The sequence below is a fragment of the Ursus maritimus genome, unplaced genomic scaffold (assembly GCF_017311325.1).
Source record: "Ursus maritimus isolate PB19 unplaced genomic scaffold, ASM1731132v1 scaffold_3, whole genome shotgun sequence".
NCBI lineage: Eukaryota > Metazoa > Chordata > Mammalia > Carnivora > Ursidae > Ursus > Ursus maritimus.
The window spans coordinates 32,514,535-32,529,676 of NW_024425563.1; the positions used below are offsets into that span (position 1 = coordinate 32,514,535).

General features: G+C 37.5%; 1 protein-coding gene across 1 annotated transcript in view; it reads right to left on the minus strand.

The window, feature by feature from the left end:
* MET (MET proto-oncogene, receptor tyrosine kinase) overlaps positions 1 to 15,142 on the minus strand; it is an 81,101-nt gene that overhangs the window by 10,812 nt on the left and 55,147 nt on the right. The window contains exons 11-17 of the mRNA XM_008705785.2: positions 12,699 to 12,845; positions 10,943 to 11,099; positions 10,619 to 10,759; positions 7,496 to 7,726; positions 5,050 to 5,130; positions 3,051 to 3,232; positions 330 to 439 (exon numbers count right to left, since the gene is read on the minus strand). Coding sequence (XP_008704007.1) covers positions 330 to 439; positions 3,051 to 3,232; positions 5,050 to 5,130; positions 7,496 to 7,726; positions 10,619 to 10,759; positions 10,943 to 11,099; positions 12,699 to 12,845 — 1,049 coding nt within the window. The remainder of the gene's footprint in view (positions 1 to 329; positions 440 to 3,050; positions 3,233 to 5,049; positions 5,131 to 7,495; positions 7,727 to 10,618; positions 10,760 to 10,942; positions 11,100 to 12,698; positions 12,846 to 15,142) is intronic.

Consider the following 15,142-nt stretch of genomic DNA (forward strand, 5'->3'; position numbering starts at 1 on the left):
AATGCTGAAGATCAAATTCTCCCTCCCAAACACTAATGCAGTGTGAAACCACAACATTGGGGGCTACTGGTGGGAAGCGAAAAGAAACGCAAAAGCACACAACAGCTGTTTAAGACCCCCTCTGGAGAATCTCTTTAAAACTCTCCATTTGATAAAGCCTGAAAGTCCCGCCTACCTCCCCAGTGCTTACAGATCGATTTAAAACCGTAAAGGAAATAAAGGACTTTTGCATAAGAAGAGAAAACATCCTCACTAGTCTTCAACAGCGAGAAACAGATTCCTCTTTGTCACTTAATTTGGACTGTGGGCACAGAGATTCTTATACTTACATACAGTTTCTTGCAGCCAAGTCTCTGTGGACAAACTTTTTGCTTGCAAGATATTTCATGCCTTTGGCTACTTGAAGACCAAAGCCAATAAGATCTTTTACAGTTGGGTTCTGCAATCAAAGAGAATTGAAAATGCATTAAGCTAAGCATCCAATGATCTAGCTATGATCTCAGAATTCTGAAATGTTTATAAGAATTATCTTGCTTCAAACAGTAACTTGTGCCTTGTTGATGACAGCAATCATTTATTAGGTATTTATTATTTGCAAAGCACCAGGCTAGATGCTTTTGTGAATTCTGGCTAATCCTCACACACTTCTGTAGGGTGGATTCCATTTTCCAGATGGGGAAATGGAAGTATTTTAAAATTATTCTAGTATGGTGGCGCCAACAGATGGAAGGCCACTGCCATTGAAAAATAGCTAGTTACTCACAATTCCCAAGGGGAGGGGGCATGTCATGCCAGGCAAGGCCACACAGGGAAGCACCAGGGTTGGTCTAGGAGGGAGAGGGAGCAAGGGGAAAACATAGGCAAGAGCTTGTTTTGTGGTTTCTGAGGCAGGGTAAGCAGATGTAGGATTGGCTAGTTTGAATAATTTCAGGAGGTTCTGGGGTGCAGGGACTATCTGCAGTTGTCTGGTACCTGGCCCTGAAGTGATTACAGCAGGTGGATAGTGTCTCAGAGTGTGAGAATTCTTTAAAGGAGGTGATTGGGGTACAGGCTCTGAATTGGTTGGTTTGCTTGTGAAAGAAAGAGGTTAAGTTGTTTACTATCTCTGGGAATTCGCTAGTTCTGGGAAGGGCAGTCCCTCCAAGGTCAGCAAAGAACCAGAAGTCAGAGCATTAGAAATACATGGTTAACCTAAAATTTGTATGGAACCACAAAAGACCCCAAATTGCCAAAGCAATTTTGAAAAAGAAAAGCAAAGCAGAAGGCATCATGATTCTGGATTTCAAGCCGTATTACAAAGCTGTAGTCATCAAGACAGTATGGCACTGGCACAAAAACAGACACATGGGTCAATGGGACAGAATAGAAAACTCAGAAACGGACCCACAGCTATACGGTCAACCAATCTCCGACGAAGCAGGAAAGAATACCCAATGGAAAAAAGACAGTCTCCAACAAACGGTGCTGGGAAAACTGGACAGCTACATGCAGAAGATGAAACTGGACCACTTTCTTATAGCATACACAAAAATAAATTCAAAATGGATGAAATGCCTAAATATGAGACAGGAAACCATCAAAATCCTAGATGAGAACATAGGCAGCAACCTCTTTGACTTTGGCTGGAGCAGCTTCTTACTGATAAGTCTCTGGAGGCAAGGGAAACAAAAGCAAAAATGAACTACTGGGACTTCATCAAGATAAAAAGCTTCTGCACAGCAAAGGAATCAATCAACAAAACTAAAAGGCAACCAACGGAATGGGGGAAGATATTTGCAAATGACATATCGGATACAGGGCTAGTATCCAAAATCTATAAAGAACTTACCAAACTCAACATCTCAAAAATAACTAATCCAGTTAAGAAATGGGCAGAAGCCATGAATAGACATTTTTTTTCCAGAGAAGACATACAAATGGCTAACAGACATATGAGAATATGCTCTGCTCAACATCACTCATCATCAGGGAAACACAAATCAAAACTACACTGAGATCCCACCTCACACCTGTTGGAACAGCTAAAATTAATAATACTGGAAACAACAGATGTTGGTGAGGATGCGGAGAAAGGGGAACCTCTTACACTGTTGGGGGGAATGCAAACTGCTGCAGCCATTCTGAAAAACAGTATGGAGATCCCTTTTTTAACAAAAAGTTAAAAATAGAACTACCCTGTGACCAAGCAATTGCAATACTAGGTATTTATCCAAGAGATACAAAAATACTGATTTGAAGGGGCACATGCACCCCAATGTTTATAGCAGCACTATCAACAATAGCCAAATCATGGAGAGAGCCAAACATCCATCTACTGGTGAATGGATAAAGAAGTGGTATACACACACACACACACACACACACACACACACACACACACACAGAGGAATATTACTCAGCCATCTAAAAGAATGAAATCTTGCCATTTGCATTACATGGATAGAGTTAGAGTATATTATGCTAAGTGAAATAAGTTAGAGAAAGATAAATACCATATGATTTTACTCATTTGAGAAACATTAGGGCAAAAAGCTGAAGCTGATGAGAATTGACATATGTGGCTATGTTGGGGAAAGGCAGATGGAAGAGCAAATGCACAGGTCCTGAGTTAGGAGAGTAGGTGGTAAGTTTGAAGAATACTAAGGGACTCATTTGTAATTAATTCTTCAACGTTATGCCTTCTAGAGGTAAAACTCCATGTGGGCTAAAGCTCATTCTGCCTCTGCGCTTTGCTGTTTCCGGCACATGGCAGGCACTCAAAGATGATTAAATATACCTATCGGAGGGATGGTAGATCAAGGCAGCTTGCAGGACGGGTAAGAATCACTGCCCCAGGAAACCCTTCTAGGTACCACTATCTTTCCAGCAGGATAGGAGATCTTGAGATGCAAGTGAATGGAATCAGGCTCTATATATCTGAATGGTGCAAACATTTTACAGGTGCTTCTTTAAATAATTGCTTTTTAAAAAAGGTTCAAAACAGGAACATTTTGGAAGACTGGCTGGCTGACAGCTAGTTTACCAGTGAATTAGCTTGGTAATATACTTACATGAGTCTCATTCCTAATGAAATTTCGAAGATCTCCATGTTTCATGTATGGTAGGACTACCAGCGGAGACCCCTCACTTCGAAGGCAGATTCCCAAGAGTGAGAGAACATTTGGATGACTAAAATCTTTCATGATGATTCCCTCGGTCAGAAACTGGGAAACTTCTCCTATGTCAGTGATTCCTGAGAAATCCAGCAGTGGAGACATTAACTTCATTATGGACCAATAAATACACGGCTGAATCTTGTCCTGACACCCCATTCTCAGAGTGGTTTTTTATAATACATTTGAGTAAATGATGTCACCCTGTAATGTGCTTTCAAGTCATCTCCAAATTCTAGCAGTTAGTTTGTCTAAAACAGAAAAAGGAAAGGGAAGGAGGCCAGTCCATTTCTGTAGTGACTGTCTAGGGCAGGGGTTGGCAAACTTTTATAAAGGGCTGGATAGTAAATATTTTTTGGCTTTGTGGGCCATATGGCCTCTGTTGCAAATACTCAATTCTGCCATTGAGTGCAAAAGCAGCCACAATTACCTATGAAACAGGTCATTGGGCCATAGTTTTCTGATTCCTGGAATAGGAGGGTTTGAGGACCAACTGTTGTCACATGGTATCTAAGTAGACTATTCTCGTATAAGAGTTTCTAATCATGTCCAGATAGAACTCCTGAGGGTCTGACACTAGTCAGTGTTGATTAAAGGTTAATGACCTTTAATTTATTAATCTGACTACTACCAGCATCGGTGATGATATATTTTATTTTATTTTTTTACGATGCAATGCATTCTGAGACCTGGAAGTCCTCATGTAGATGGAACAGAGATTATGTGGGTGGAACAGAGATTAACGCACACCAGGGACAAAGATTTCTCGCTGTTAGGATTGCTTTGAGTACAATGAGCAGTGGTGCCATCTTGTGAGGCAGATTTACTGACAATCATTCTTAATTCTTTACAGTTTGTAGTTAGGTTTCAAATAAACTGTCCCTTTAATTACATTGTGGTCAGACTTCCAACAAAATCAACCATATAGAACACTGCTCAGCATGGGTACTTACATAAAAAAGGTTGAAATACTTCTGGCAATAACATATCTTGGAAGAAAACCTTTCACTTGTGCATTAACAGTTTATTAATTCTGATATAAATTTGTAATATAGTTGGTTAATACTTTTCAGGCTACTGCAAATTCTAAGCAGAAATGTAGCAATATGGGTAGAAAAGGCAAGCACACTGGCTTGACGTGTGAGACCTGTCAGCAAAGGCAGAGCCAGGAAAACTCTAGTCTGAGGCGCACATTGGGTTGTGCAAGATCTATGCCTTAATTATGGCTCTAGGTCATCAATAATCTTAGTTAGTATCTGGAAGCATTCCCTGTTTCTTAAACAGAGTATACTTTCCATTTAACAAATATTTTCTCAATAACATCTAAAATAAAAAAAAATTCTAGCATTAAAAGGGGGTAAGTATCACTTGTTTAGGATGTTAATTTACATAGACTACCTTATTTCCCCCCAAAATGCAGATAAATGAGATAGATATTGCCACACTTACAATTTTCCAGTTTCTGCCAGCATATTTTTCTATTTGTCTTATTTTATTTTTAAGTCTTTTTAATGAAAGTTGTGGTAAAAAAATAATTATAGTAATTCCTTTGGGTAAAATGAGTCATTACTACTGTATGTGCCAACATGCTTCCAATAGTTTCCATAAATGTTACTTGCAAAACAAATATTATAAGCCAAACACAGTTAAATGACACTCAGTTCATCCAAGAGCATCATTTCTTCAAACTCTTATTTATGAGGGCTCTGAGAAATCATTTCTGAGGGAATACTTCAGCAAGAATTTAGACCAAGCAAATTTTCAGGGTTAGATCCCTAATTCCAGCAGTAGCTGATTATTCCACAAGGGAAAGTATAAATCAACATTTTATTGTGAACTATTTATTGGTTAGTAAACCATGAAAGTGTACTCCACTGTTAAATAAAATATCACTTACGATTCAAAGATTTCACAGCACAGTGAATTTTCTTGTCATCATTGTCCAGCAAAGTCCCATGGTATACGCACCCAAAATGTCCTACATGAAAGGGAATTTGGTTAGTGTTACATTACTTTTAATTAGGCAAGAGCACTTGCAGGGCCCTTCATGATCTTTATTTCCTTCTTTTTCCTACATGGCAAAAAAATGCATTGTTTCTTATACTTTTAATTAATAGTACCACCATGTGTGTGTTTGTAAAATATGTAGATGTAAGGTATTTCACCCTAAGATATAAGCAATATGATTATTTAATACATGGTAAGAAAATTTAGGTGATGCAACTGTTATTGAAGGCTAATACAGCCAAATATTCAACCACAGTGGATACTGAACACGGGAGTAACACCTGCCTCATAAAATAAATTTATTATTTTGGGGGCGCCTGGGTGGCTCAGTTGGTTAAGCATCCGACTCTTGGTTTCAGCTCAGGTCGTAATCTCAGGGTCATGAGACTGAGCCCTGCACTGGGCTCTGTGCTGACCGCAGAATTTGCTTAAGGTTCTCTCTCTCCCTCTGCGCCTCCCCACTGTGCGCACTCGCATGCTCTTTCTCTTAATTAAATAAATAAGTCTTTTTTTTTTTTTTTTAAGATTTTATTTATTTATTTGACAGAGAGAGAGACAGCCAGCGAGAGAGGGAACACAGGCAGGAGGAGTGGGAGAAGAAGAAGCAGGCTCCCAGCGGAGGAGCCTGATGTGGGGCTCGATCCGAGAACGCTGGGATCATGCCCTGAGCCGAAGGCAGATGCTTAACGACTGAGCCACCCAGGTGCCCCTTAATAAATAAGTCTTTAAAAAAAGAAATTTATTATTTTTAAGGATCAGATAAAGTCTTTTAAATGTGAAAATAAAATTTTATTACATGAAGAAATGTAATAAAAGACTCTCCCTATATTCCAGTAAACTAAACTGAAATAAAAATGCTACCATTAGGAATAAGATTAGCATTATAGAATAAGGATTTCCCCCATTAGTCACCGGTTAATACGTAATCCAGGTTGGCAGAAACTGAAAGCCAACCGTCCAAATGAAGCAAATTCACTCTGAGTCATTTCATCTCGTTCTCTCTGGCTTTAGCCACATCACTTTCCAATGGTAGCCTTTCATCCAGTGGCAGTAATTTTCCCCAGAGGTGCCAAACGTCTGATAGCTGTGTAAGTCACTCTTTAATTAATTCATCCATCCAGCCAAGATTCCCTGAGTTCCTAATATGTGAGTGTCAGGCATTAGCTTACCCTTTTGTAATGTAAAGATGAATAAAATAAAACCTATGCTCCTGAGGGCTCATTTTCTACTGGGAAAAACATATAAGTAAATAATACTTAATATTTAAAGAATCATTAATGGTTACTACTTCCTAAGAGAAGTAACTGCCATTTTAGCACCTTTCCTGATGAAAATTAAAAATTCTAATTTTACAATGTATAGAATTAGGACATAATTGGTGAGGCCACAAATTCTAAAACTGGGGCAATGTCTGGGATTTATAGGCTAGCACTAGAACTATATATTATTCTGATGTAAAACAGGTTTGTTAATAGTGTAGCTACTATCCAGGAAGGGGGACATGCTAAGGATTAAAATCTGGAATCTGCTATAGAAGAATGTGTGGATGCTATCACAGGAAAATGGGAAAGCCTTGTGTTCATACAAGGGAAATTGTCCCATCAGCTTCTCTGCATCATGCTGGCAGATGCCTGCTACCTTTTGCAGCACATATAGAATAAAAGGGATCAGAGGCCATTCAGTATCAACGGCAAAAGCTTTTTAGAAAAAAAGAGAAGAGTGCAGTTCATTTCCTGGCTTCTGGTTGCTTTCTTTTCCTGCTAAATATTTCCTCAAACACTGTGTATGCAAGCTGTTATTGCTGTTCTGGCTGGCTTATTACAAATACCCATCCTCTTTGTATAAAGAAATTGGAGTGCATTGTAGAGATGATATATGTTGCTTCAGATCAGGGGAATGCTATAAATTCCATCTTTTGATGCTGTCCAGCAGTGTACAACCTGCTATAAACCAGGACTTCACAGAGTTAGTCGCTGTTTTCAGGGTAAAGAAAGACTAGAGGTAGATATGAGTAAAAATATTGGAACTTAATGATTTTCATAAAGAAGTAAACTGCACCTTCCAAGACACTAGAGTTGCCATTATGAAAAAGGTAAAGAATGTGATTTATTTTTCATATGTTTATGAGATTATCAAATTGCCTCCCTGCACAGGGGCAAATCCCCATGGATATGATTTGTAGGGCCCTATTTCTGCAGAACAGAAATCAAGTGCACTTGTTATCACTGCTCTGTCAGTTGCTTTCACCATTGTCTAAGCTCCTAATCTGCAAAAGCAGAAGATAAAATGCTCACTGGAAAATTGTATTTAACAAAAAGCCGAGTGGAAATACTTACCTCTTCCTATGACTTCATTGAAATGCACAATTAGGCTACTCGGCCCAATCACTACGTGCTGGACTGCCTGGACCAGCTCTGGATTTAGAGCACTGAGGTCAATGTGGACAGTATTTTGCAGTAATGGACTGGATATATCAGAGTCCCCACTGGTAAGCATGGGGGACAGGTCTGTCAGAGGATACTGAACTTGTCTGCATGATCCATTCTGAGATGAGTTAGGAAACTGGTCTGCAAGATAAAGCAAAATTATTAGAAAACAAAGCGAAACTTCACTTAGGGGAGAGCATAACAGGGCAAAAAATTAAATTAATAATGAAGTCTGGATTTTATAACTTAAGAAATGGTAGTTTTGTCGTTGAATGAGGCTAGAAAGAGCCTTTACAAAGGAATTGATTTAATAAAATTAATGATAATTCGGGAAAAGATACTGCCTTACATATACAAGAATTGGAACAAAATGTTTATAAATTTTCTTTAAAATAAACCAAGCACTAACTTTGAAAACTTGTTTACTCTCTTTCCTTAGACATTTCTCTTTTCATATATAGCAAAAAGCCATGCTGGAGGTTTATTTTTTTAATATACTGTATTCTTAAGATTGGGAAGCAGCAAAAGTAGTTTGCTTTTGAGAGACTAGTGTTTATTAATGGAATTAATTAGTATTGCTCAACATCTATACAGATTCCTGGCCAAGGAAAAGTATAGCATAATGAAATTAGAAATATATAATGGTTAAATTTTCAGAATTGAAGGTTTTTCACGTTAGTAGTAAATTCTCTCCTGTGTGGTAATGATGGCAGATATAATGGGATCACTGTTCAGAGAAGGCTAGAATTGGGTTAGTGTGCCATCCCCACTGCTTAGTTGAGGGCACTTATGGAAAGGGATCAGCATTCCTTCTAAGTTGATCTTTACCACCAAAGCTCTATAAGAGCCTCAGGCAAGGTTCTCTACTGCAAGGTGATGCTTTTTCATAAGAAATTGTGGAGCTGAAGATAAATTTCTTAGTGAGAAACAGGGCAGAGAAGCCACCAGTTCCTTTGCTCTTTCCACTGGGAATCCAAACATGTCAAGGAGAGGGGATCATATCTGCAACTGATATGAAGATAACTAGGCAGGGTGTTGAAATATATTAGTATATAACATGTGGAGAGGTGAGAGGGTTTGGGAAGGTCCCCGCTGGCACTAATACAGCTTTTTTGCAAATGACCAGGAAAATCAGAGCTTGAGAGAGGGGCATAAAAAGAAATTTGATGGTACTTTGACTATTCCTAACCCTGTTTAAGCATTTTCAGTATTTTCCATAGTGGACAGTTTGGTTAATATCAATTTGGCTAAAGCAGTAAATCTCAACATTGGTTCCACAAAAGCTTTGGGGTCACTTATAGTTACAGTAACTAGACGGAAATAAGACAGATACATCCTTAAAGGAAGGGTGTAGAACCTCAGGTGAGTACCTGAAATGTTGGATGGGCCCGGGAAGAAAGAAGCCCAGCTGGGTGCCCGGTTCCTTTAATCCCAGAGTCAGGGTTTTCAAAATGTCCCCAAGGGAAAGAAATGCAAATAAGCCTCTCTGAGCTCAGTTCCTTTGCCTTTACTTTCCAAACCTTTGCACGTGGAGATCAGAGTTCTAAATTCTCAGGGTGTGGAGACTGAAGGAAATCCTTGGTGAGATACAGGAAAAAAGTCCTCTGGCATAGAAATTCTACTGGCCCTTAGGCTAAGTTCAAACACATGCAAACCCTAATTTAAACCATTGATGTGAAATTCTGTTGTAATGCCACAGAGAATTCTGGGTCTGCATGAGACTGATCGGGAGGCTGTCTCCCACCAGACATAGAGAGGAAAGCTGCGAAGCTGCCTCTTCATTAGATGCTCGCTGTGTGTTCCCTCATTCTCCTCTCTGGTTGACCTTCTTTTGTCTATTTTACTTTTCTATGTCTTGAAGGTTCAGGTTCAATGTAGGAAAGACAATAAAACTCAAGCTTCTTAGCAATGATGAAAGAGGTTTGTTCAGTAACAAGGTTGAAGGATTAAATTAGCTTTAAAAAAATTACTTGTGAATTATAATGATCTCAGATTAGAGCTATTAAGTGTGAATATAAAATACTAATAGATGTAAATTTCAAAGCTATAAACTGGGTTTGATTTGTTCATGTTAAGGGCATGGATTTTCAAAGGCAAACAGAGTCATGTGGGCAAAGACAATATTTACATGTATCTCTATAGAACAAACATATGCTTCAAAAAATAAGAGGCAGTGAGGGTTGAAAAGTTAAAATATTAAGTGCCTTATTGCTCTTGTACTTGTTTTGATGAGCAATTTCTAGTTTTCCAGTATCCTCAACCATCTGTGACTCATTTTATTTGTCCAATGGTAAATATTCAACCAGGGAAGTGCTTGTACTTGACTCACGTCCTGGAACTTCTAAAGATAATGAAGCAGATACAATACAGACATTTTGCTTTTACCAGGAGATTTTAAATAAAACAATGTGAAATTCTCTGGTTAACCTGACCATTATTAGGCCTAGTGTTTTGCAAAGCAGATGGTGCTAACCACTCCTTTTTAAATGGCATAATTGAAGGTTTTTATTGGATAAGACGCAGAATATATTCAAGTCCTGGAATGTTGGCAGGTAAAAAGGCTGTGTACTCACAGTTCACTGAGAATCCTTTAAAGGGATACTAAAGGTATAATTTAAATGTTTGAGGATTAACAGGTAAAAAAAAAAGTATCAGTGCCCACTTATTTTTAAACAAATATAAGTTTTGTATCTTCATTCTTCCTGGGTTGTTAAAGAGAGCTTCACAATTTCTTAGCATTGAACTCAGATGATAAAGACCTTACCTTTGCTCAAAGGATTTTAAAATTAACATTTTTGTGAGAAGAAAACTTAAAGACTCTAAAGATCTAACGTAATATGTAAATGAGTCCATTTAAAAATAAGAGCCATATAATTCTGTGTCAAATTAAATACTTCTTCGGTCAAAGAAGACGTAAATACTTCTTTTTTATTTTTATAAAAATATAAAGGCAAAACCAAAAATAAACAACAAAGCCACAACCCACCGAGGTGTATATATAGGTATTTCTTAGAATGATAAACTGAAATATACCTTCTGGAAAAGTAGCTCGGTAGTCTACAGATTCATTTGAAACCATTTCTGTAGTTGGGCTTACACTTCGGGCACTTACAAGCCTATCCAAATGAGGAGTGTGTACTCTTGCATCATAGCGAACTAATTCACTGCCCAGATCTTAAAACAGAGAGAGAGAAAGAGCTTGTTAAAGACTTGGCTATCATGGGTCCCAGTAGACCTTGAACTCATGGGTTTGTGGATTGCATATAAAACAACACACATGAATCGATGGCAATTTTAAACTGTAATGACTTCAGGTAACTTCTTAAAGCAAATAGTAACAACAACAAAAAAATGCACCTTTAATTTGCTTTCTCCTTTTCAGCCACAGGAAAAGCCCGAGTAATAATAAGAGTATTAATGATATTGAGATAACACCAACAATCAATCCTGTGAAGTTCTGATCTGGTTGAACAATTACTTTTCCAAGGACGGTTGAAGAAACTGCTTGCTTCCACTAAAAATGACAAATACAGAAAAGTCAGAATTTAGCCATGATAAATACAAAATATACTACACAGGTTGAATCACTCTCCTTGGACCCAAAGTATCAGCTGGTTATTAATGTTCTAGAAGGGATATTACTGCCTTCAGAGCAATAAGGTATTCCTCAATTCTGTTTCAGTGTTCAAATAATTAGGGGTTACTGATCCCTAAAGTATTTATATGATACTTAGCTATTGTACTTGTAACTAGGTATTAGGGATAAAAAGATAAATAAAAACCAGTTTTTGATCTTGACCAACTAAATTACAGAAAGAGAGATAAACACATAAATAAGTGATATCACAATATGAAATATACCTTAGAAGTGTGAATAATCAGTAAGAAACAAATAATGAGATAGTCACTCTAGCTTGAAGGGTTGGGTAGAGGGCAGAGAAGACTTCCCATAAGAGGTAAATAATCATGTGGAATAATAAAGTTGCAAAATATTTTTATTCCACTTTTGAGACATAGAAGAAATCTTTGAGGATCCTTCTGGCTTTCACATGGTATGATTTTTAGGATTTATGGTCCTTTTGAATTCAAACTCTGATAGCATGATTCAGCCTCAAATTTTATAATATTTTTGTACTTTCCCATTTCATAACTCTCCCCCCCCTCCATTTTATAACTTTTTAGAAGACTTCAGGAACCTTTAAAATTCACTCATTCGTCAATAAACAAAATGTGGTATATCTATATGATGGAATACTACTTAGCCTTAAAAATAATGAAGTCCTGACACATACTAGAACACGTATGAACGTGAAAACATGTTAAGTAAAATAAGCCAAACACACATGGACAAATATTGTATGATTCCATTTATATGAAATATTTAGAATAGGCAAATTCATAAAGACAAAACATAGATTAGAGGTTACCTGGGGCTGGGGAAGAGGAGGGAATATGACAGTATGGCTTAATGGTTCTAGGGTTTCTGTTTGGGGTGATGAAAAAGTTGTGGAAGTAGTGGTGATGGTTGCGCAATATTGTGAATGTAATTAATGCCACTGAATTGTACACTGAAAAATAGTTAAAATGTCAAATTTTATGATACATGTATTTTGCCACAATTTAAAAAATTAATAAGGTAATATACCCAAAACCACTGAACTGTACACTTTAAATGTGTGAGTTGTATGGTGCAACATGAAAGAAGTTATTATACAATAGTTTAATTCCTATTTTACTTTGTCCATGCATTTGAGGTCACTGTGGAGAGCAGCAGTTTGTTGGCTCTGGCCTCCCGGTGCTAAGAGGTGGGGGGAGGGGCACTCTGGGATGTGCCCTTATCCCTTCTGAGAGTTACAGTAAATTTTGGCAAAAGTGGGGCATGATGGAGAGGGAGTGTGGCTAGGAGGACTTTTGAGGTCCACCCTCTGAAGCTTGGGAAGGAGACAGTGCAACAAAAACTCAATAATTCTAAAATAACAACGAAGAATCGAGGCTGAGCTGATGAGCCAAAGCCAACACACAAATGAGCTTTAATGATTTATTTTAAGCCTGCAAGTGACATAATTACACTGGCATCTTTATTTACATCATGAGAGAAATGCAGGAATCCCACCTCTATATTTAGCTCGTTGTTCAATCTCAGCAGGTCATTGGGGACCTTGCATAAAACGGCTTCAGAATCTGAGTATATAGTCTCACAGCTCTTATTTCCAACTTTTAACACTTCACCTTTAACTGCTTCAGGGTCAATATCATTTCCCTGAAAGAAAAAAAGAGGTGAAAGAACATAAATACACTGCAAACATAGGCCATGTTGTTTGCCAAGGCAGATGATTTTACGATACTCACTTTTGTGGGAATTTGGATAGTTGCAAGAGAGCATGACCATTTTGGGGCACTAATTAGGATTCACAGCATATAGATTTTTATAATTTTTTAAAGATTTTATTCATGAATAATCTCTACACCCAATGTGGGGCTCAAATTTACAATCCCGAGATCAAGAGTTGCGTGCTCTACAGACTAAACCAGCCAGGCGCCCTTATATCTTTTCTATCAAATTGGATTTTAGAGCAAAGGAGAGATTTTTGTTCCACACCCTTTCATCCAATGACCTCTTAGCCATAATCACCTTATTAATGTCTTTAGGGGGTATCAATGGTTGGCAAAAAAGGAAATAACTTAGAGATTCAGTTGTTGCACTAACACTGCCTCATGCAGTGACACTGAACCTTGTCTTTACTTTCAGAATCACATTGAGAGCTTTACAAAATACTGATGCCTGGGTCCCATCTCCAGAGATTCTGAACTAATTGATCTATGTTAATATATTCCTTTTGCGTTTGAGTTGGGCAGTTTCTTTTCATCCTTCCTGCACAGCTGAATCCTACACATAAATAAATTCAATTTTACAGAAATTCCTGCAAGATGCTGTATGACAGTCATTATGATTTGAGAGCATGATTACATTATTTTGAACACTTAGTTACATGAGGATTTAAAAAAAATTATGCAACTTGACATATTTAGTTAACTGAAGTAACTATTAGGAATTTAAGAAATATCAACATTTTGTTGAAGAAACCAATAATTAGCCTTGGGAAAGAAGTGAAAATGTAGGCACAACTTCTTACATCAAGACTTAATGAGTACAGTTATTTATTAAAAGTTAAAAGGAGGATATATCAAAACATATTACTCTTTTTCTTATGGACAAAGAGCAGCCAGTAAGAACTATAGTACTGCTACTTGTTTTATGTGATCTTTAAGTACTTGGCAAACTGCTTTTATATACAGTGTCTTACATGGATTTCAAAAGATCGGTAGGTCAGAAATCATTCTGGGAGAAGTTAGAAGAAAATACTTCTTTCTAACATGAATCTGGAGTCTAAGAAAAAATGGAAAGAGACAAACCTTATCCTTCTATTTCCTACGTATTTCTAGAGGCAGTATGTGTATGCCACTGAACCAGGTCAGCCACACAGGGCAATTCAACATAAAAGCACATAAATCTAACAGGTCACTTTGGGGCTTCAAATGACGACTTGTTGGTTAGGTCTGGGGAGGGGTAAGGCACTCACTCACATATTGGAGGGAATTCAGGGAATGACAAAGAAAAGAGATTAAAGAGTTGAAGGCTTGATTTATGAGGGAATGACTATAATGTGTCTTGCTTGCTTAGATGATAACGAAGGCTGGGGGAGGGGATGAACATACTGCATTTGCACTTCCAATACTCCTTCGTTTAGGCACAGGTCTCCTTGGATGTTGCATAAAGGCTTCTCTAAAACAAAAACAGACCACTCAGCTAACCTTGAACTCCTTTTCGTTGTGCCTAGCTGAGAACATACAATAAATTGTGACATACAAGTAATTACTATCAGCTTTGTACGTGTAATTGCTTTAAAAGTCTACCATCCAGGATGTCCCAAAAGGGATACTGGCCGTCCACTACTGTGTGCAGAGGGACCCGAGTCAGAAAAAAATAAAAATACACATAGGGTACTCTTTGTCATTTAAAATAAACATATCTTTATGGAGTTATGGGGGGAAAAATGCATATGCTTAGAACTTTTTTCATTTACTTTTTATTATTTAATATTTATTATTAAATAGAAGAACATACAAATTGGCTCAGTTCTTCAGTCATTAAAATGGTAATATACTCTTTTAAATAAAGCAGCACAGAAAAGACTTTCTGGTCTTTAATCCCCTACACAAATAGAGCAATTTAGAATTATAATTATCTCATTTTATCTTGTAAAGACAGCTCCCCTGAGGTAGGTGTTATTGTCATTCCAGCTTTACACATTGAGAACTAAGGTTCAAAAAGGGACTAAGTCTTGAAGCAAATCAAATTCCATTTGATACAAAATCTACTTACCATCCACTGTGTGTTAGACTCTATTCTAGTTACTAAGAATATAAAGATGAACAAGAGGCTTTTCTTTTCACGGTAATATTAAAATAAGTATATTTCTAAAGTGAAAACTAATTACTCCTAAGTGTTATGTTAGGATGTCCCTTATTCCTTTCATCTCCAACTCTGGCCAGGTG